This window comes from Pempheris klunzingeri, chromosome 9 (genome assembly GCF_042242105.1).
Source record: "Pempheris klunzingeri isolate RE-2024b chromosome 9, fPemKlu1.hap1, whole genome shotgun sequence".
NCBI classification, from domain to species: Eukaryota; Metazoa; Chordata; class Actinopteri; order Acropomatiformes; family Pempheridae; genus Pempheris; species Pempheris klunzingeri.
The window spans coordinates 22,390,828-22,415,338 of NC_092020.1; the positions used below are offsets into that span (position 1 = coordinate 22,390,828).

Below are 24,511 nucleotides of genomic sequence, written 5' to 3' on the forward strand. Positions count from 1 at the left end.
GGGGTCGGAAGTGTTAAGGGATGGAGGGGGGTATGTCCCCTCGAGGCCAGCCCTCATCCCCTCTTCACCTCCATCCATAATTCAACAGGAGTCGCCCCCCCACCCACCCCCAGTTGCACCAACCCCCAGGGCACAGCTCCGCGGGGGAAGACACAACACGCAGAGGAAGAGACAAAGACACCCCCCTACCACCACGCACCGCAAATGGTGGACCAAATAGTGTAACACAGAAAAAAAAAAAATGCCAGAACTCAGTGGTGACATGCTTCATTTCCCCCATAAGTTAAGTCAAACTCCAGTCACACATATTGTGAAGGACAAAAGTGGAATATCATGCCACGCTGCATGACGCTGAGTGCTCAACCAGACGCCAAACACTTGATCACGGGATCCTCATAGAGTGAATTAACAGCTCACACAAACAAACACACACACACACACACACACACACACACACACACACACACACACACACACACACACACACAGAGTCTGAATGTGACTCAGACTCCTGGTGAGCCAGAATCAATGGTAATGAGCATCGCTTTGCGCTGTTTGGCTCTGATAATCGAGCTCTGATCTAACAGAGGCAGCGATACCTGCTAGGCTCTCAGCAGCTCACCTGAGGGAGGGGCAGGTTATGGCTAGATTGGGGGGGAGGAGGGGACACGATCTCCGGGAGCCACTGGTTTTGTGCTTTGTAAAATTCTCCCCACTGTGATGCAGCTAGGGTCTTAAAATAATTAAACATTGCCACATGGGTAACTTTCCAAGCAACACATTGAAATAGTTCTTGCATCAGCAAAATATTCATTTTACTGTTACTATTACATTTTCTGTCAGCATAATGGACAAGACATAGCCTACGTGCTGCTTACAGCCAACATTTTGTATTTAATGCCTGCTTTTGGCATCCAAAGCTTGATTTTAGGTGACTAAAATAATGGTTTAAAATGAGTTCTTAGCGCCTTTTATAGGAAACAAAAATCCCCTCCCCTACATGTGATGCAGGGTCATATGTAGACATTGCCTTATTCTGGTATTGAGTGTCTTACTGAGTAACATTTGGACATGCTGACAGAAAGAGCTGGTGAATGAACCGCCAACCCTGAAGTTAGTGAGCGACTCACTCTACCTGTTGAGCCCCAGCTGCCTCGTTGGCAGCATACGAATGCAATTTATTGTCACGGTATTTTTAGTCCAAATGTACAGCAGCGATCGCTACAATACACCTGAACAGCAAGACTTAGTAACACAAGCAAAACTGGTTACTTCTGTGCCATTTATTGTCAAAGAGATAAATAGAAAAGAAGGAACCAATAAGATAAAAAAAAAGTAAGTCTTCACATCAATTTGACTTAAATTTCTCATCTGATTTGGGAAGCTGTTACTTCCTTTGTGAGTGTGTGGGTGGAAAGAAGGGAGGGATCATTGAGGGATGAAAAAGCACCACATAAACATTTAATACTTTAAGTAAAGCGCTGCTGCCCCTTTCATAGACTATGGAGACTGATGGGGTCTCCACCACACTGTATTATATATAAATATGGATTTTTCCATGTGTCAATAGCTTCTCTCTGTGTAGGTGTGTGTGTGTGCACCCTGTGTGTGTTTTTGTACATATGCCAACAGTTTTTGAGTTCCTCTAGACCAATATATGAGTCCAGGTATGCCCTCTCTCTGTGATTTTATGTGTGTATAGTGTGTCTGTGCATGTTTGCAGAAACACTCTTCCGCTGCCTCCATGTGTGCTGTGTATCAGCATGCTTTCACTGTTTGTGTGTACATGAGTGTGTGCGCACATGCCAGTGTGTGTGTGTGTGTGTGTGTGTGTGTGTGATATGCATACACAGCATGATTTCCAGGTGGAATTATTCTTCTACTCTCCAGTGTGTGGATGAAAATGCTATTCATTATTGATAAAACTTCTCTCTCTCTCTCTCTCTCTCTCTCTCTCAGAGTCCATCTTGTTGACCTTTCTGGAATGTTCTACTGTTAAAAGCTCATGTTGCACTTCACTCTTCATTTTTTCATGAACTGCATGTCATCATGACTTGTAGTAAACATTCACAAATTCCATTTCAGCAAAACAAATCGCAGATGTGTCGGGTAAGAGACCTCATGGGAAGACTTTCCCCTGGATACTTTAAATGTTTATTTCACTTATTACAAAATGTTGGTTCACAACGATTTTTTTTGGAAACAATATAGTCGCGAAATAGTCTTAGTGAAGTGAACACTGCTCTTTAAAGGGAACAGAATTAAAAATAAATAATAATCTAGTTATTAGTCCGCCCCCCAACTCCACCGTGTACAAGCAATATTTTTCAAACCTTTCTGAAGTGACAAAACAAGACAATCAGTATAAATGTGCTCTTCATTTGTGAGGCAATTCACACGGCACATTGGCAACATTTTTCTGTCAATCAAATTCTCGCCTTCCACAAATGACTGCATTTACCATCTAACCGCCATGCAACACACAATCCATAACACAGACTGTTCAGACATGTTCGGATGCATACATACTGTGCACTAGCGCCAGGAGGTGATATAAGACGAGCAAAAAGATGGGGGAAAATGAGGGTAGAAGAAGAAGCAAGGAAAGAGTGACGAGGGACAAAGAGGAAGAATGAGGAACATAGTAGCAGAGGAGGAAAAGAGAAGATGAAAGCAGAGAAGAGGAGCAAGAACAAAAGAAAAGAGATGAGGAGAATCTGGGAGAGATACAGATGGAGAAAAGGGGAGGAAGGAGGAATAGAGGGAGAAGAGGATGGAAGCAGAGGAGGGCTGTTAGCGACATCTATTGTTTCTCAAACTGGAAGGGGAAGCTGGTTTTGTTTTGCTCCGGGGCACACAGAGTGTTGAGAAACAGGAAGCCAGGGGACCTGCCCATCCTCACGGACAGCTGGTGCCCTCCGATAGCTGTTCCCCCCTTCCTGTTAGCTACACACAATGGTTCCCACCCTGGTCCAGGCCACCTGGAAACTAAGCCGACTGACCGCTCTCCACGTAGTCTGTATACAGACATCACAAATCTGCTAATAACTGCAGGGGATACCATATTGTAGGAGTCGTGGGTTTGTGAATTGGGTTAATGCAGTTCGCTGGTGTTTCCCCTACCTATGGGCCGACCTCACCATATCTAAGAAAAAATAACTCTGACTTATCAGTGATAAAATAGGTTCAAAGTACAAGGAATTGTAAATATTTTCATCTTCTCTGTTCGCTGCTCATGTGGTCGGTCTAACCAGGACCACACTTCCCTGGACTGTCTTTCAGCAATCAACTGGCGTATTGCAAATATATCAGTTTATATGTCAGCTGATAAGAGACCGAATACTGCACTACAGGAATATCAAACTAGGCAATTCAAAACAGTGTCAGCTCACCTCATCTTCCTCACAATTGGAAAAAGAGAACAATTTAAGATAATGATAAATCTAAAAAACAAATCTAAGGGATCCATATCATGATTGCTTCTTCATCTACATAAGTAATCGACCTGAAAAATTCATCATCAGTCACGCTATGGTACATTCCTTGATACGTTTTTAATCAGTAAATGTATGTATGAAAATAAATACAACTTAATCACTCAGTCACATATTTGAAATAAAAACAGGGCAAAGAAAATGTGTACCTGCTCAAGGGAAACTCCATACAGTTCATAAAGTAAAATAAGCACTGCACTTCCTTAGCCTGTTAAATACAGAACCTTTAACAGGAGCGTGTGTGAAATGTGCACCATCGTTACTCCCATAAAAATATATCATATTGTATGGCAGAAATATTAAATATACCCGCCACGATATCCTTTAGGCTAGTGAAACAACTTCACACCCCTACTGACAGACAGCCAAGTTATATGTTTGCAGTTATATGCCCACATAGATGATGTGCTAGACCAATTTTAAAACTGGCTTTAGATATCCAGTTCCCGTTTTGAGACATATTAGCGCAGTCCTGATGATGACCCTGTAAAAAAAAAAAAAGCAAGCCTAGTTGTATTTCAGGATTTTTTTTTCTAATTGCCATGCTTACTCTCTTGGCAACCGAGGAGCTCATTTGTTTTAAATTCTAAACTCTTATTCTCACCACTTACTGTAAAGAAAACTTTTGAGCCATTAGTCATGTATTGTTAAAAAAAAAACAAAAAAACTCTAGAACACTTAATAGGACATTTTTTATGGTAAATTATGGGCCCTCCTGCCAGCGGCTAAACGTCATAGCTCACTGCTTCACTGTCATGCCCATAATCCCAATAAGGAAAGGACCTCTCTATGCTACTGCTACAGAAACTAGGTCGGGTTCAAGTCCCTTTCAGATGAACGTAGAACTGAGAAACTTAACATACTGTTTCCCAAAATTTGAATATTCCTCTTATTCCGACACTTCATTCCACACACATGCAGACAAACGGACAGATGCTACTGTTTAGAAACTGTGAATTATGTTCTTTGAATGTTTTATTTGTCCTTCATGTCCTTTGTTGTCTGTAGTCTCCTGAGAGCAGTCAATAAACAAAATTGACTTGGTGCAAGTGAAGTAATGGCACCCAAGAAAATAGTAATGGCACACAATAATAGTTTTAAGAAGAGAGGCCTTTGTTTTGTTTTGTTAAAAATGAATCGCAGGAACCTCCTAATGTGCTTTTCTTTCATGCCAGCAGGCTTTTTGTGCAAGAGTAGGCGTCAATTATTTCAGATATTGGATATTGTTTTAGTACAAAAATGCTCCGATTCCAGGCATCCTCAGAAGAACCACATTATGTCTTTAAAAGGCCTATCTCTTTCTTCTCTGGTCAAACAGTGCAACAAAACCCCGGCTCACGTCCACTGCTGTATATTTTCATCAGACTCTCACATAAAACACACGCTGTGCTTACACCCACAGATTCACACATACTGCATTAACAAAATCATCAGGAGGATAACAGGATTCAAAACTGGATTCACATCAATTTGAGCCTCTATTATTGATTGGCATGGCTGCAAAAGGTTGATTAAGATAAGATAATAATAAGGTTATGGACTTTCACGCCTGCATCATTCTGCTTGTCTCTCTTGCTTGCTCTGCGTTCACTTTGATGGTGATTCCTGGTAATTTTAATTGCACTGGCTTTCCAGTTACACCACTAATTTGTGGCTAAGAAAAATGTAATATTCATAATTGTTTTTGCACAGAGAGTCAGAGCTGTATTTGCAGCCAGCTTGTTTTCATAAACTCTGCATGCATAAAGGGAAGTGACTCATTTAAAATATTTATCATCATAAAATGTTTAATATACTGTAACAAATCAAACAACAAAATACTTTTCATTATTGATGATGAATGCTCTTAAAACATATGATTGAGACAGTTCTGTAAAACTGGACAGTGCAGTGTGTTTCTACAGTTTTCACGGTTAAGTCTTCGTAATAATCCTCTCTTACTAGTTTTTCCACATGTTACATGCAGTAACAAGGAAAAACAGAGGAAACAAAACATAAACCAAAAGGAAAATCATATGACAGGAACATGTCTCTTTTCTTTTGTCCTGCCATTACATTAATAGGACCTGATAGGGGGTTGCCAGCTACATACCGACGAGCTGCTACTGCCTCTTGTCATAGAATTTGAGCGACTGCTTCTGACAATAGTTGGTGCCGTTAAAATGAGCCAGACTCACTCAGACATTGCCAGGACACGGTAAGAGATTGATTAATCTTTTCCCACCCTAGGAATCTGGCTTCTATGATGAAAGAAACCTCCTTTTCTACAAAAAAGTTGAAAAATGAAGTAGCCACCACCACGTTCACCTTATTCAACTCTCACCCAGACTGATGGCATTTGATCTGATCAGTTGCATGAGCCACACACACAGAGAAGAGGGGGCCAGTTGCAGAGAGGCAACAATAACAGGGTTATCGCTGCGAGAAAAATACACAGAAATAGTAAAAGTCTTTCTGTTCTGGCACTGACTAAACAATCAACTGGCCAAACTCAATGTCATAATTGCCATCAGGCAGACACGGCAGTCAGAAAGTGTATGAAATAACAAAAACACAACCTGCAATTAGACTTTTTAAATTGATTCCCTCACTAATTATTTGATAACAATAAATTTGTACTTACAAATTTTAGAAGCCAATTTAGGCACGGTTTCTGTTTAAAAGAACTACAAATAAAATGCAAATATACAAAGTGAAGTGCAATAGTGGTTAAGTCAAGTCAAAATAGAGGAATGCAACAGAAGTGGGATCTCACATATTCTACTCACCCCAACACCAATGTTGTGGGTGCAGGATGTTTTTACTACATTATCATGCACGTCGAGCAGGCGGTCAGCATCCTCATCATGAAGACATATGAAAATGGGAGCCTGATTCTGAATCTTATGTAAATTATGTGAATATTCTTTATTTTTTCTTACTTTTCGTGGTATGACATTCGAACATGCGCTCTGTTCTGGATCTGGTTTACATTTACTTGTGGTGTCCTGTAAGACCATCCAGCACATTTGTGTGCTTGATCTTGTTAATGAACGTAGGATTGCAGTACAAAATTCTGTCAAGGCAAGTAAAGTTTGCCTCTTTGTCTAGATTCATCTGCACTTGGTTACATACTGTACATTTTTGCTTTACACGTCGATACCATTAAATTAACTTGCTATCTCTAATTCAGATCAGATCTGTAAATAGTAACACAACACTGCTGCTCTGACAGCTGACCTTCCAGCATCTTGTTTGTGCTGGTTGCCATGGAAACAACATAAACTATCCAAGGTGCAGGGAAATCATGCATAACTTTTTTTTTTTATCTACTTTTATTTCTTAGTGTTTTTTAAGGCTTACTTGTGGTTCACATCTTCTACATGTGGCTTATTAAATAGTTGAGTAACTGTAACAGCATTTCTTTCGATTTAGAAAAGATATGTGCGGCCCACATGCGTCTTATTGTCCCAGCGGGATGGAGCAGACAGGATTTCAGAAGAAAGCATTGTTGCCGACAGGAGTGGCATTGTGGATCTGCAGGAGCAGGAAGTAATGGTCACACTGTGTGGACTGTGTGAACCTGTGGTCAAAACTCAGTGATGGAGATACACAAAGACTTTTTTGTGTTACCACAAAATGAAATGAACACCTCCTGGGTGCTGTGAGCTTCACAAAACTAGTATTTACAACTTGACTATCAACTCCACACCGCCTGGACCCACGGCCAGAGCACAAAGCGTCACAACACAGGGTTAGACACAAAAAGCGTAGATCACCAAACAATCGGGAAAAAGTACCAGGATGAAGTCAATCAGCCCATGCGAACCTTTTTGGTTCGTCTACGTACATCAAAAAAAGAAAGCAAGACTTTGTAAAGAAAGGTCCAACATTTTATTACACATATTGTGAACTGCAATGACAGCAAGAGTCAGGTAGTGCTGTAATGGTTTATTAAGTAATTCATTGAGTAAACAGGCAAATGGCAAACTGTTTCTGGACTCTCAAATTTGGGGATTCAGCTTTTTTTCAGTTCTATATTATTGTAAATTTAATATCTTTGGGACCGCTAGGGTATCTGATGCGTTTTTTACTCACGCAGTAGACTTGCTCTGTGCAGGCTTGCATCTCAGCCGCGTCTCACAGGCGTAACATCAACCTGAAGCATTATTTATTTATCAATTGTATGCACCAGTGTTGATGGGAAAATAGTTCAGGAATATTCAGAAATATCAAAGGAAAACTTCACAGAAAGTTTGGCTGCTCCTTTGCTGCTCAGCAGTTTCAAATGCATGGACAAGACAGAACCGGTACAGACAGACACTTCAGCAACGCTGATGTGACGCATGCAGTTTAAACACAAGGTTAGGCTGAAGTTATCATGAGGAATAAGACAACCCTACTCTGTATTAGATGTTTGTTATTCAGATATTGCATTATATGCATTATTTTGCCCTACACCCTCACAGTGCTTTCCTCATGACTCATTGCTTATTTCTCTGAAGGGTTAGCTGTCTTTCAGTCCTCTTTCTGTCTCGCTGCATCTTTCTCTTCATGGTTCTCTCTTCCCTCAGTACAGTTTCACAAACACACAATCAGCTGTCAGAAATATCATGAAAATACCATAAGCCTAGTTTACAATAGATGGCAGTGTCGAACTATCCAGTAACAGAACCCACAGAAAAATGTTATGGCTATATATTTTGGTTTAAATCTATAATTTCTCTCTCTCTCTCTCTCTCTCTCTCTCTCTCTCCCTCTTTTTCTCTTTGCCAGCGCTATGGTTCCCAGGCCCGGCTCGACTGTCAATCAGCAGCAGCCTACATCTCAGTGCTGCAGCTGAGCCAGGGCCGCATCATCCCGCCTGCCAATCACTGCTCTACACCTTCAATCCATCCTATCCATCTCTCTGTAAAGCAGCTTCGCACCCCTCCACGCCTCCCCTCCCCCTTTCAAAACAACCCCCTCCACAGAAGCACTGAGATCCCCCCTTAACTCTCAGACCAACACACACACACACACACACACACACACACACACACACACACACACACACACACACACAAACATTCAATTACACATTCAGACACAAACATTCGCTATTGCGCGAACAAAGAAAACACATTCACAATAAGATACAGTGGTATAGATACACACACATGTGCACACACACACAAACAGACAGACAGGCCGACACTGCACCACTCCCACACCTTCATTTGGGACTCCACCTCTCCTTCTCTTCATTCCACCACCCAATTCAATAATACTATCCCCCTCCAACAAGCCTTTCCCAACCCTCCGCTGTCAATCTTTTATTCAACAGAAAGGGAGCCAGATCACAGCACTAGACTTATCCTTCCATCTCAGACTTCCATTCAGGTTCTTTCAAACAGATGCTGTATTACCTCTGTCCGTAAACATCATTTATATTATGTTTAGGGGCCATGGCATCATTTGTTTAACACTGGGTGGAGACTGGTAACATCATTCAGATATGTAGAGGTCTTGACTCATTAATATCATTCTAAAATCACATACAAAAGGCATCCATATCATTAGGGGCCCTGTAGGAAAGGGCTGAAGATGGAAATAATCACTATTACATAGCTCTGTTGTGTTGAAGACTGTTGTGTATAATATTACAGAACTGGAGACTGAATCATATTTGATTAAAGCTGCATTATTACTTTATTTTTCCAATAAATATGAAGTTAAGTGACTACATGTGAGGTATTTTTCACTGATAAATTCAGAGAATTTCCATGTAACCCTGCAGTTCTATGCAGCTTTCTTCTAGGGCACTGTTTTCATTTTACAGCATGTTTATTGTATGGCTCAGTCAATCCTGCTTCCAGCAGCATCAGGCAGCTGCTTTTACCCAAAAAGCCCAAAAAGCTCTGATAAACACACTCTAAACAGCAGACAGACACAGCTGGTGAACACTGTGGAGCATTTAGCAGCTAAAGATCTAAAGATTGGTATTTCTCTGGAGATAGTGGAGACCAAAACTGAGCTGAAAGGGGAGTAAATATTCATCGACACTTTAGAAAAATGGCTCCAGAGAGACGCTAATGTTGCTCTGTGTCTGCGGGATAAGTGGGCAACGCTTTACCTAAAACCAACATATAATGCGATAATATGAAAGGGTCGCGTGTTTGTTAGATTGTCTCAGTTTGTTTGCCCTCTAGTGGCCAGAAATTGATGAATGCAGCTTTAACGTTACTTTGAGTCAGACAAGACGTTTTGTTTTTATAGCACTCGCACTAGCTGAGAATAAAGATGACACATTTTCCACTTGTCAACCACTTTAGATTTGTATAAAGAGCATACCATTTTATTAGCTAGTTGGAAGCTTCACACCAATGTTACCATGATCGAGGCTTGCTTTTTTTTTTTTTTTTGCTGGATGACATCTTACAAATCCTTTTAGTTTAGAGAAAACACACTTCAATCAATATGTTGTGTGAAATGATTGATGCCTTTCAGAAAAGGTTTTATAAATAGGACTATGTACACAGAGCCAGTCTTTATTGCAGAGTAAAGATTTGAAACGGCACATTATGTCTTTTGCTACTAATACAAGACTGAAGCACAAAATAAACTAACAATTCAAAATGGCATATGCTTTACATTGGACTAAAATCTGCTAAACTACTACTGTATAAGAATGATATTTTTAGATACAAGAAGAATAAACTGTGACTTGCTAAAGCAGCTCATTATTATGGTGGCTGGTACGTGTAAGACTGGCCTGATAAAAGCTGTAAACATCATCACATTTCCGACTGGATATAATGTGTTTAGTCATTAAAAACTTCCCCGTTTTAATTCATAGCACCAAGTGAGTCCTTGTTAAGCTTACTTCATGGTAGAGGCAGTTTGTTTCATCCCTTCACTCGCATTAAAGTGGTTTCTCTGTGTTTTCGTCCTCCTCATTATGTCCTCATGCTTGCTTAAAGATTATTAGCTGTGGTCATTTTATCGCTGCAATTATTGCGTGCTGCAATGCAAGAATAACTACATGAATTGTAAATGTGTTGTGAATCACTTTCACAGTTTGCCCTGAATCAGCCCACTAAACATGCAGAGTTTTCCCTCACTTGTTTGAACTACTTCTAAAATGAGCCTTGCTCTTTGATTGCATCATGGAGTGCAGCTTTCATCAGATGCCTCAAAGATTGCAGAGCCAGACAAGGTACTGGGGCGAATGTTAAGGCCATGGCAATTGGGGGTATAATTAGATAGAGTTCCTGAATATTCTGTGTAGAAAACAATAATTGGCCTGCATCGATGGAGAATTGTTTTACACACATACAGGGGTACAGAAATATGCACCAAAACACCCTCCCACTGAAGGAGAATCGTGGAGAAGCACACATTAAAAACATAAACTTTTACCAAATCAATAAAGAGTCATAGCAATACAAGGGTTTAATAAGTCTGATGTCCAAAGACACTATAAAATATTATGACATATCGGAGACAACTAATTCTCACTGCTCTTCAGATCTTTGCAAGAACAAGGCGAGGAAAGAAATAATGCAGTCTGTCTGGATAAGCTGCTTATGTCGTACTGTAACATGGTTATTGTTACTGATACGTGTAGATTACAATTAGACACAACAGACGATCTGGTGAAGTTTGCTTTTCATTAGTGACACAGAGTGGGAAATTATTCAGACAGCAGCCACTTGGTCTGGCTCTTAAGACTGTTAAAGCTCTGCCCTTTTTCCAAACTGTCAAAGGGTTTATATCCCAGTCTCTAGTTGGCTGATAGAACAGTAAAATTACGTGGTAAATTTGGGAACATGCTTGACACAGCAGCATGAAAAATACCCTGCATTTGAGATTAGGGTGGCAACTCATTAGCATTTTGATTCTCACTTAATCTGCTGATTATTTTTTGATTAATCGTTCAGTAAAACGAACAAAAGGAAGCGGTGAACACTACCTATCACAGCTTCGAAAGCCTAAGGTGGCATCTTCAAATTGCTTGTAGTTTACTGACAACAGTCCAATACCAAAGGCACGGAGGTAACAATGAACTACAACTGAAAAATCAGTCAAGCCTCACGTTTGAAAAGTTGGAACAGAGAACCCTCCTAGGAAAAAAAAACAATGAATGAACCACCAGTAAAGCACTGGTAGGGTGTACAAGTCTGTGAAATACAATATAATGTAGGTGCCCTCTAATTGCTGAATATCAAACACCTAATACACACAGAGGTTACTTTCTCCCTTCAGCCTGAGCCGGTAACTAACAGTAATTTTCATTATCGATTAATGTGTTGATTATTTTTTCATTAATTGCTGAAAAATGCTCATCACAAGTTCACAGGTGAAAACCTCAAACTGCTTGTTTTGTTTAACCAACAACTAATCCAAAACCCAAAGATATCCTGTTGGAGACAAATTTTTCAATCTATTAATTGTTTCAGCACTGCATGAGAAAAAGTCCCACAGCCCCAGTGAGGCGGATTTATCATGGTCTAAAAGAAGAGCAAGAATAACGGGGGTTAAAGGAAAAGACTCGTGCAATGAGTCCATCATTTTCATAGGCAGTGGCACATTCAATACGCACTAAATTTCTATTTCACAAAAACTTTGTTCATGTTATGTTATCTTGTGTTTGGTTGTGTTGATTGTTCTGTCTGAAAAATAGCAGGAAATGGGTAAAAATGCCCATTTTAAATTCTGAGTTTGAGCTAAAAAACAAAAAGATTAAATTTACAAACATAGTAAACAGAAAAGCAGCATTTCTTAAAAAGCTGGATAGAGCGACAGTTTACCGTTTTGCTTTCTAAACAACTTAGATGATTAATTGATTATCACAGTTGACAAAGAATCAGCTCTGGTTAAGGGTCAGAACTGATTTCAGAATAAAAAATTGGACAGTAAAAAGGACAGTGACAGAGGAAAAGACAGCTCATTGACAACACAAATGCATTAGTGTTTATCCTCCAAAAATTGTACACACACACACGTTTCCAATATTATCTATTTCCTCTGAGAAACCTCAATGAACACCAGCTGGAGACGTCTTACAAAATACCTTAACACAGGTCCATGCAATAAGAAAAAACAGATTAAGCAAATTGGCTTTTACTAATTTTTCCTCCACTGAACATTATGAAATTAGAGCACCTCAGACTGGAGAGGAATGATTGTTTCCTTGCAATTATCGTATAAGCTACTGTATAACTCAGAAAATATAATTCACTTTCAACGGGGATTGCAGTTCTTACACTTATGCCTCCATACATTACACAGAAAGTGTTTCAGTGGAATAATAACTACATTATGATTGTTTTAATGGAATATTAAATTGACACTGTATGTGTAAAACACATATAATCATATGTCATAAAAAGACTTGCCCTTTTCATCTGCTTAGTATGTTTGCTCTTTAAAGACACAAATATTAGGTTTATAAATGCCATGACAACTGTTATGTGTGATACCATGGAACCGTATTAAGCACTATAATAATAAGCCCCAAATCTAAACTACTGGGCTTTAAACTTCCAGAAACCATACTGAGAACTTTTTTGTTCTACTTGGTATCGAGATACTTTGTTCCACTGAAAAATATTGCAACCTTTTGTTTTGTTGTAATTCTTCCATATGGATTGCCCTTTTAACCACTGGTAACCACTCTGCACCTCCTACACACTCACATCTCCACTGGTCAGTGTTGCTCTGACCTGTGTGATGATAGCTACATATATCTGGGTTTTTCCCAGGGCTGCAAGCAAAGATTATTTCAGAGTAAGACACTGACACTGACAGTCAGATTTACATTTTATACTGTATGTTAGGCAGTTAGCTGATGCTCTTGTGCTGAGTGACTAACAATGAGCACAACAGCAGAGTGAGCTTAAATTTCTGGACTGCCAGCAGTAAAATAAAAACAAAACAAAGGATGCAGGAGAGCCCCCTGATAACAGACAGGACAAAAAAATCCTGAGCCACAGGAATGGCCCTGTATAATAGAAAAGATGAAGAAAAAAGCTTCAGGAAAGAAAAGGAGCACAGTTCTGTTGTTTCCCCCCTAAAAAACAACATATTCACATTTTCAAATTACTTTCTAATACTCTGCAATACATGCTGAGCCACATACTACTATATTTACATTTACATACATTATTCTTCAGTGTCTATTTTCAACACAATGTTTACAGTATAAAAACATGCACATTTGCCAAGAACTGAACTGCATTGAATTCAATTGAAATGTACAAACAAGTTCTAGTTTTCTCAGTTTATTTGCAGCTTGAAGTTGTGATATTAAATATAATTTGACCGCATTTTTTTTTTTTTAGACATTTGGCTAACCAGCCAGCCAGTCACTGTCCCCAAATCAGTAAATCAATATCAGGATTTTCACAAACAAATAATAGGCCCTGTGTGCTGTCGGACGCAGCCTGAGGTCGCGAATTGAATGGCGAACCACAGTCACCATAAGGTGGTGTTAAGAGGATGAGGACCTAAAGGAGGACACTCTGTTGTAAATACATTATGTTATCATGCTGCAATTCATTGTAAAAAAAAAAAAAAAAAAGTGGGTTTGACTGAGTCCCTGTTGCTATGGTAACTCGTCTTAGATACAGGCTGATGCTATGTAGCCAGCGCATTATACAGTTCGGCTACTCAGCAGGCATCCATTATCAAATAATAATGGGCACCCTGCAGCCAATCAGAATCCAGAATTCACCAGTGCCCTTCTATACGGTAAGTTAACCAACAGGTCATCGTCCATGAAACTTTTACGTAACCTGGACCAGGTTACGTCCTCCTGACTGCTGAATCACTGTAAGTTGTTCAGTAGCTGTTTACAGTTCACAGCTTTACTTACAGCAAAACAGCAGCAACTACTGTTTTTCTCTATATTTAATGCTGCCAATGCAAAGCCGAGACAGACATTGTCACTTTCAGGAGGTGTCACTCTTTTCTTTTGAGTCAAATCTGTAGCTGGGTACACGAGGGTGGAGGATTTTTCCTGGATGATGTGTCTGTGCATGTGTGTAACTTAGCACACCTGAATGTAAATCGAGGAACGCTTGCGACTGACGGTGAGTCATCATCGCCATGGTGTTAAGCCAGCCGTTCCCGGGGGAACAGGGTTACTGTCTCTACACCACTGGGGATTTTTATTTTTACATTTGAAAAGCAAACCAGGGCCCAGTGCACAACAATCCTCCAGTCCCTCTCTCTCTTCTCTCTCTTCCTCCTCCATGACTGAGCTGAATCACACACACTAGCACAGTAAACGCTACACACATCTGTTCATTTCAGAGCACCACGTCCTTATCTACGTCTGTGTGATATTCAATATGTTTCAGATATCAAAACATGAACCTATGCAGATGAGATGAAGGGGACAATATCACAAACTCAATAACAGCCTCTCTGCTCTGTCATTCGCTGCTGAAGCCCACATGCTGTAGCTGCAGTCTTGGTGTTTCTAACTTGAGACTTGAGACTCAGGCCCTCGGAGCCTTTTTAACAAAGGAACACTGAACTACGGCCTACCTGGAAATTTACAGTAACTTAAAAGCAAAAGTTTAACATCTTTGGAAATGAACTTATTTGGCTTATTTCTCAGAGTTAGAGGATATGATAAATAACACTCATTTCTATACATTACATATGGAGCTAGAGCTAAGAGGCAATTGGCTTAGCTCAGGATGAAGACAGAAAATGGGGGGGGGGGATGACTAGCCTGGCTGAATCCAGAGTTAAAAAATACGCCTACCAACACGTCTAAAGCTCACTAGTACATCAGCACATCATATCTTGTTAAATCCTGGCAACCTCACTGAGATCAATCAAATAACTGCTTTAAATCTCTTAGTGTTGTTTTTGAACGTAATTTCTGAGAAATCATGTTTTATTCTGTCAGTTTGGTATCATTGTAGAGCAAGAGTGCCAACAAGCCTCAGCCGCTGTTACCATGGAGAGAAGCCAGGCAGAGGCACAAATCAGAGCCGTACTATCCTTTGTTGTTACAGTTGGAAACAAAACGCCGTGTTTGCAAAATTCATCCAAAATTATCCAGAATTCTTAGGTGAACTCTTTGGCTGTTTAAAGTTTTATCATGCTTCTGTGATGTGTAAATCTTTAGCTTCAGCTCGCTGTAAGTAATGAACTGAATTTTAAAGTCTATGATTGGATGTCTTGGGTGTGTTAGCTGACTCTCCTCGTTTTTATGTATTAAGTGTTTTACATTTGACTTATAGCTATAATAACGCATCATCGTCTCTTCTTCTTTTTTAATAAACAAGGAGAGAGACATGTCCATCCACCCAAGTCTTCAAGTGCTCATACTGCCAGCCACCAAACACTGTCTATGCAGAAAATGAACACGGCTTTACAACAGGAACCTCGGAAGCCTGACATGACTCCTCCAACTTCTCAACTCTATTGGAAATAAAACATTTACAATACAGATATGGTATCAGGTTGCTCTGCACTCTTCTGGGTAAAAAGGGCCAATATAGCGACACACTGTCATAAAGCACCACCATTGCAGTCTTGTACAAAAGCAGATGTTTCGTGAGGGGTCTCAGTACGAATAGTTCTATTCTCTAGACTGTACTTTACATTTACATCTTTATTTAAAAGGCAAAAGCCACAATAGAGGCCTGTGATGAAATTTTCAGAGAGAGGTTACCAGTAGTCATGAGTAGTATTGCACCAATGTTCAGCAATCACATACAGACAGAAAACTATTGTTAGAAGAGGGGGAGACACCAATTTTCTCACTGACAGAGACTCAATAGAGCACAATGCAGAAATGTTTGACTCAGATATTCTATTCTATTTTCAGGTTAACACATATTTTTCTTAAAGGTGTTTTAAGAGGCATTTGGGGAAATGTAGGAAATCAATAACTTAACTGGAAGTAGACAAAGCATGTTGAAGGAAAGAGGAAATACCAAAAACATTTTTGGCCCCATTTCATCACAAAATCAGTCTGATGAGTTATTGAGCATCACAGATTGAGGCATTTGAGTTTGAGAGATTTTACTCCAGAATCTCTCAAAACGGGCACATTATGGTGGTTTGTCTCTCTCAGCCTCAACACTTATTCTTATTGGGACACAAGCAACCTAATACTGATGGACGTTGACATGTTACTAGGAGGTTGCTGGTTTAAGACCCTTACAAAAAAATGGTAAATGGGACGCAACAACTCCCTTTCACATAAGATACAACAGAAAAATGTTCTGTTGATGCCTCTTTTTGAAACTCCCCTGAATTGGTTTGAACTGACAAACTTTTTTTTTTTTTTTTTAAATATTCAAATCATTTAGAATTGAAAAATGTAATTATTGCATTATTGGTGGTTTGCTTAAATATTATTATCTTACTGTATCTCTTTGGTCCATCTTCGAGGCAGAAGGAGAGCGTGAGAGTGGCGTCCTCCTCAAAAAACTCTGTAGCGAAGGCGTCCCACCACAAACTGTCACTTTCCTACAGAACAACAAGAGTGCAACAGTTAGAGCGCAGCAGGGCTTTCTCAGGTGAATTATTAAAACAATGGTTTTATAAGGAATAATTATCTTTAGTCTTTAAAAATACAGAATATACAGCATGTAAAAGCATGTCACTTAAAGTACCCCTCTGATTTGAATTGACCATGGGTTGTTTCAGTTTGGTATGAAACTCTTCATTTTCTTCTATTATTTAATAACCAAGTGAATTTCCTTTATCCAGGACGTTGCTCTTGTGCTATTGCATTTTTTTTTTTTTTTTACATAAATTCAATATTGATTCATTCTGATAAGACAAAGATATTGTGACCATGCAGGCTCTTCTGTGAGACAAGATAAAAAAAACAGTGGTCTTGATATATGAAGTCAGCAGCGCAGGGCAAGAATTCCCTTTATTGTAGATTGGTTTGTTTGTTCCTTTTCATTAAAATGAATTTCATGAGCTTCATTTAACTCACAGTTTTGTTTGTTTTTTTCACAAAGGGCTTCAACGATCAAGTGTGAACCATGAAACGCTCAAATACATCACACGCATAAAAGAAATCATGACAAGGCCATAAGAAGGCATCGCAGTATGGACGGACATGAACAAAAGGCTAACAGCAACAAAGAGAAATAAAAAGAATTAAAAATGAGTCTATTTAATATAATGTGTAAAACTGTGATCTCAAAGAAGATGCTGGGTGCTGGCCTAAGCCTCCAGTACGGGTCGATGTAAAGCCAAAGCCTGGTAACACCCATTACTTTCTTAAGCCTGGACTTTGGGAGAGCCCTGCCTGAGGCTCCTACAAGTCTGAATTACAAGCTGAGGTCTAACAGCCTTATAATTCACTGCTTCTTCCACTTTTTTACAGGTGAGACTTTAGCTTGTACTTATATTAATTGGACACATTTTGGACACTAGCAGTCGGCTATTAGAAGCAGCTGAAGTAGAAGTGTTAAGGGTAACAACAGTGGTAGTAATTACTGTAGTAGTAGGAGTAGTAGTAGTAGTAAAGGTTCCATTGGGAGAAGTAGTAGTGGTTGTAACTCTGGAGTAGTATTAGTAGATGCTGTACCAACAGCACAATAGTAACAATCACATTATTATTATCATTATTAGTAGTAGAAGTGGAAGTAGTAGTAGTATTATCATTATTATTATTAGTTCTTTGTAGTACAACCAGCAGCAGTAGGCTATAAGTAGTTTTAGTAGCAGCTGCGGTAACAGTAGAAACAGTAACAATAGTAATACTAGTTGTAGTAATTGTAGCAGTAGAGGTGGCAATCATAGCAGCACTAGTACTAGTGCTGGTAATAATAATAATAATAATAATAATAATAATACTACATAGTGCCTTTCAAGAAACCCAAGGATGATTTCCATAGAGAGCAAAGAAAAGAAAGCAAGTAACAAGCAACAGAGGCAGCAGTCGTCTCCTCACAGCAGGGACAGGGACTCTGTGTGGAAACACATTCATGTAAGTGTCTTTGCCCTAAAATTACTCCTCTAACAGCCGTTCACCCTCCATCCCCCTCCCCACGGAAACCTCAGATACTGTTGGCGGGACGACCCCCACGTCCGCCCGCCCGTCCTCGCCCCTCCACCCACCGGCATTGTAACTGATGCTAATTTGCTCTGACACGTTATGACGGATCGCTACGTTTCATTCTGCGCAGGGTTTAAGTACGGCAAGCACTTCCCAGATGTTGACAATTAGCGTTGTCACCATCGAGCAGTGTCAAGCCCAATAAGCAGCGACCGGCGCGGCCCGCAGGTCAACGTGTCTGAAACACAATGAGGCGGATGCAAAGAGGAAGAGATGTGGTTAACAGGACCTGAACATGGACCCCCATTCAGCTGGTCAATCGATTGGTGATCATGTGTTAGTGGGGAGCTCTTTTGGCCGACCTGTGGACTACAGACTGACCTGAGAAATTATGCAGATTAAGTTTGACCCCTCGTTTTCAAATAAATGTTTTCATTTTCATCCAAATCTTGTTAAAGTAAATATCAAGTCCCACAAATCCCAATGGAACGCCCTCATTTTATAGCATCTAATAAGTAATTGAAATTAAACTTAGCAGAAAAAATAACACTTGAACATACACCAGTATGATAAGAACTACCTAAAATGATACAAAACATCTTTTGATGTGTAATTGGATCTTTTAGTTTGGCCCATATCCAACCTGCTAACAAGGAGGGGGCGGTGTTTATGGCCTATAATGCAGCCAGCCACCAAGGGGCGATCAATTGGGGCCGATCAATGTTTTTGGCATCACTTTTGGAGAGCTGCCATATCATTCATCTTTACATACAGTCTACGCTTGACATCACGTAGCCTATCTTTTTAAAGAGGAATTAAACGATGTAAAAGACATTTGTGAGGGCAGAAATAATCTGTTCATCTTTAACAATTCCATAACCGCTAGGAACCGCTGCAAGAAATGTTTGATCGAAAACTGAATCAAAGCCTAACCTCAACATCGACAGTCAAAACAAATCGTGTATTTGGAGAATTGTGATGTCCCAGTGTTCAATAATTACAGCGCTCTCATTAGGTCAGTTAGTGTAATTGTTTAAATGGCGGAACAGTTAGAAAATACATCACCCACCCTCTCTGTACAACAACTGGGTATGTGGATGCATGCCAGGGTGTTTCCTGTGTTATGCACAAGTACTACTGACCAGCTGTCCACTGGGAATAAACTGCACGAGCTGCCATGTGTGTGTCTGTGTGTGTGTGTGTGTCTGTGTGTGTTTGTGTGTGTGTCTGAGTGTGTGTGTTTGAGTGACCGTGTCATACTGTGAGAATCAGCAGGTGTGAACAGCCAGCATGTGTGTCGTGTCTGTTTCATGTGAATACATCTATTTTAGAGAGACAGACGGAGAGGAGTGCCGCACCAGGACAGAACAGACAGTAAGAGACAGAGAGAGGAACAGATTTTTGATGCCACTCTGCATTCAGATTGAGTTCAGCTCATAATCCAGTACCCTGAGGGGGTGGGAACTCCTGGGATTGACGGTCATGAAAAGGGTGAATAAGACACTTTATTAACAAACAACCGGCAGCTCTCTACTGTGCAGCTTCGGATGATCCTGTTCTGTACTGTTAATTTCTCGACTCTGATCCTTCAAACCTAGTTTTAATGGCTCAAATTAAGAGTAGTATTACACGGAGGTCAACATAAGTCTTTTAAGAAGCAGTGTCTGTATTTTACATTACAGGCTAAGGCTGCCATTGTCCTATAAACGTCTGATAACCACCAAAACAAACAGCAGTTTCAATCTTATCTAACTTCTCTCATTCAGCTCTTTCCAACTCAACCATGGATTGGTGTGCTAGTGAGTATTTCCAGCGGTACAGTACATGCTGTATTTACAGTATTTACAGACTCACAATGACGAACAGTTCATCGTAACACAGCAACATGTCACGCAGTGTAACAGTGTGGCCTGAGGCAGCGGGCTCTTACCCCCCCCATGGACACTACACGTTATATTAAAAAAAGTCTCCACATTGAGCTCAGTGCATTACATTGCATTCATACAGTTTGGATTATTATCTCTATTATACATATTCTTTATACTTTTAACTTTCCTTGATCAATGTTGTGCACGTCTCTTTGTTTCATTGTAAAAAACAGATATTTCTATTTCATTTCTATTATTCTTTGACTTTTACAGGATTTGTTTTTTTTTTCTTTTTCCTTCCTCTTACAATGTTTATTGTTATTGCTAAACAAATTGCTTGTATGTGCAAACCTACATGGCGATAAATCTGATTTCGATTTATGCTACAGCATCCCTGGCTGACTGATGTAAGTTTTTCTTATTAAATGTTAATAAGCCATTAAATAGAAGCTAATCTAGCATTCTTGCTAGTTTAACACTAACGCACTTAACGAACTTTTTAAACTTACAATGACTCTGAAAATGTTTAATATTACTCAATGTCAAACACAATATGAAATAAAATAAATAAACCAATAAACTAATGAACCTTGTGCTTATCTGCCAGGAGCCAAACAAACACTAAATACAACATTTTCAAACAAGCCACTTCCGACCCTTCAAAATAAAAGCTCCAACCTGCATTACTGGAGGGATAAATAATAATATCATCCAAAGAAAATTAGAATGAAATGAAAAACCATGATGACAACTTCCCTAAGTAGACTGGATCTAACTAAAGGCTATTTACATGTCTGATTTGAATAGTTTTTAAGGTTTTTTTGTATTTCCATCTTATGGTACTTTATACTTCGGCTCTAACCCATATTAGAGGTCAATATTGTTGGTTTTACTCCATGTCATTTATCTGATTTAGTTACTTTGCATATTCAGATTTTACATACAAAGCATAGGCTGGTCAGCTTCTAAAGTATGATGTGTTTCCAATAGTATAATAGTAGTAGTTGTAGTGTAGTCGTTAAAATCAGCTACATCTCAGCCATTTACCACATTAAAATGCTGCTTCTACAGCAGTAATTATAATCCAGTAACACGATCTGACAGGAGGCATTCCAACACCTGAGTACTTTACTTTGATATCTTGAATTTATTTTGCTGCTTGTATGTTTTTTGTACTAGACAGCAGTACCTGTACTGTGAGTATTGTTTCAGTGTGGTTTCACTATTAACCTGTATCAGGCTTTGATACACAGACTTGGATGGTTTTGGTTATCACAGGATTTGCTGCCACTAAGAAAAAATACAGAATATCAAAATTTTTATCCTTAAAGTTCACCTGCTACATTTCTTTTCTGATGCTGAGCACAAAACAGTGTTTCACCTGATTGACTCTGTTGAACTTCCCCTGCCGCTAAAACAGGTTAGAGGATTTCATGAAAAAGTGTGATCCCCATTTTGACATAAACTGCCTGAATTTAGTGTTGGAGATAAATTTTTCAAGTGCTGTCATCCTGAGGGCTCCCATCTCTCTGTTTTATAGACTCTGGTGTTCATTAAGCTCCCTCTTACTGTTTTAATGAAAAGTGTTTTACTTAAGCTCCCACTTCTCTGTTTTACAGAATACTGTCTTCCTCAAAATCCCTCTTATTCAGTTTTACAGAAGAAGGTTAGTTAACCTTCCCCTCGTTTGGATTTAAACACGGTTTCACTCGCAGTGACTTCACTTCTGCTTTCCAATTTGGTGTCTTAAGTAGAGTCTCTTTTGCTTCTATTTTCATTTAATATTCCATGCTACTCTTTTTCCTGAACATTTTTGCAACACAATATTTTCTGCTCTCACCCAATACAGTTCATTTTGGCTACTGATATTTGGCTCGGACCTAAATCCACCCAAAAAAAAGAGCATGTTTTTCACAAAGAGCAGAGTTGACAGTGGTGTCAGCTGGGTCCAACCATTGAGGATGCGGTTTAGTTTGTGTCTCTGGTGAAAAGCCTCCCACTGAGACAACAAAGATATCTGAAAATAACAAGCACATTTCATGCGACAAAAGCAGCATTTAGTTTCAGCTTTCACGACAATAAAACAAATGGCACTTGGTAGTTCTGTTGCTCTTCTCCAAATCACTTATTTTCTAAATTAAATACATATTTAGTAGTGCTAGCTAATGAAGCTAAATGTTGCTCAAAGCCTTTCCATTATATGCAGAGAACAGTCTATTTAGAATCAGTAACCATTAATCCTCCAAACTGGAGCTTTTGGGCAGCTTTTGGCCAGCGTCTCGCCAAGTTGTAAAACGTGGTTGGCTGAGCCGTGGACCGGCCAGGTTTGGCCCGGATCTAAAGACAGAGGAGAAGCTGGATCTGAGCCAGCCGGACCGGAGAACAGCTAAAGCCTGGCCAGTGGACACAAGCCATATGAATCCTCTGGCTGAAGCTGAACAAGCCACACTGAAGGCTCATGGTGCTGTTAATGTTGTCTTCCATTTCAATCCCTCCTTTACTGCAGGGGAGCTTTACTTTTACTCTCTCATCGGAAGGTTATAAACTTGCAAAACTATGAAAAAGGAAGCCTGCGCTGTTTCATAGTTCAATATCCTATAGTTTGGGTTTTTTTTTTTTGCTTTATGTCTGCCTGTCTTTCTCTTTATATCCACCTCCCTCTCTCTGTCTGTTTCCCGTCCTCTCTGCAGCTTCTCGCTGACAGACAACGTCCTGCCTTCATTTACGCCCGTGGACTCTCTGACGAACCACGTGGCGTGACGGTGTTTGTTGTCAAATGCTACAAATCAGGCCGACTCCAGGGGACCCGAGGTGAACCGACATGGTCGCAGCCGTGACGCCTGTCAGCCGATAAGGCTCTATTGATTCAAATGGATCGCACCTCATCTGGAGGGGATTTATCAATGTGTCAATTGCCCACTGGCCAACCACAAATCACCAGCACCGGCCAGGCCCCAGGGATTTACAGGAAATCCAGAGGATTGGTGGGACAGCATAGGGAGGATCCTCAGTAAATAGCAACAGAGCTGAGGGTTAAGTCCTCTCATATAGAAATGTCCATACAGGATGGATAGGCAGATGGCACAGTGTGGCATGTTTTACTGTGTATAAAAATGAACAGCAACCCCCTTTTGAACTGTATATATATGCATCTATACACAAACACACAAACACATATGCACTCATGCTATATGCACAGTACACACGTCTTTATTTACCGCCAAATTATTGTGTGGATTCACTCCTCACACAGCCGAATAAAAGAAGGACACAGTATTCTTCCCTCACTCTTCAGTCCATAAACCACTAATGTCTCTATGTTTAACATGAACCATTCTACCAGCAAGCTTTTGTTTGCCTGCATTTTTTTTTTTTTTTTTTTTGCTATTGCTTCCAGCCTCTTGTCGTAGAAAAGCCTCCAAGAGTGTAGGCGTGTCTGGGGCCTGACCTCGGAGAATTACCAATGTCTAAAACCCCATTCAGCTCCTGAATAGCATGTAGCCCAGCTGACTGGTGGGCCAAGGAAGTTTTGCTGTTGTCAAAGATTGAGACAGCCTCAGGTTATTGGGGAGAATAACAGCTTAACAGAACCAAAGAGTCTCTAGATGTTTCAAAAGGATCTTCAGCAAGGTAGCTTTTGTTTGACTGCATGGTGAAGGCCACTGACAGATGAAACATTTTAAATAGAAGTCTATTAAACAGTTTTTTTTTTTTTCCCATGAAAAAAAAATAACACTTCATGTTCACGGTTGTGATTACCTTGATTTCTCTGGTATCACTTTGACTAAAGGACACTCTCCTACACAAGCTTATTTTATGTCTGAAATGCCTGTGATAGCTAATTCCAATTTTAATACAAATTACAGATGATTAAAAATGTTTCAGCATTTCATTCAATTGGTGAAACAATTAGTTGATTCAATGATCACTTGATGGACGGATAATCAGACAACAATTTTGACGACTAATCATTTAAGTTCTGCAACAAGCAAGCAAATACTATCAACTATCTGCTGGATTCAGGTTTTCAAATGTGAGGATTGGCTACTTTTGTTGCGGTTTTACATCGTTGTAAATTGAATGTCTTTGTGCTTTGAATTATTGATCAGACACAAAAGCTATTTGATTATGCTGACTTGAGT

The 24,511-nt window shown here is 39.7% G+C and overlaps 1 protein-coding gene across 2 annotated transcripts in view; it reads right to left on the reverse strand.

Moving 5' to 3' along the window:
* The window catches only part of ldb2a (LIM domain binding 2a), an 86,381-nt gene that overhangs the window by 46,912 nt on the left and 14,958 nt on the right, over positions 1-24,511 (reverse strand). For both annotated transcript variants that reach the window (XM_070836552.1, XM_070836551.1), the window contains exon 2: positions 16,850-16,952. In XM_070836552.1, the coding sequence (XP_070692653.1) occupies positions 16,850-16,952 (103 nt within the window). The remainder of the gene's footprint in view (positions 1-16,849; positions 16,953-24,511) is intronic.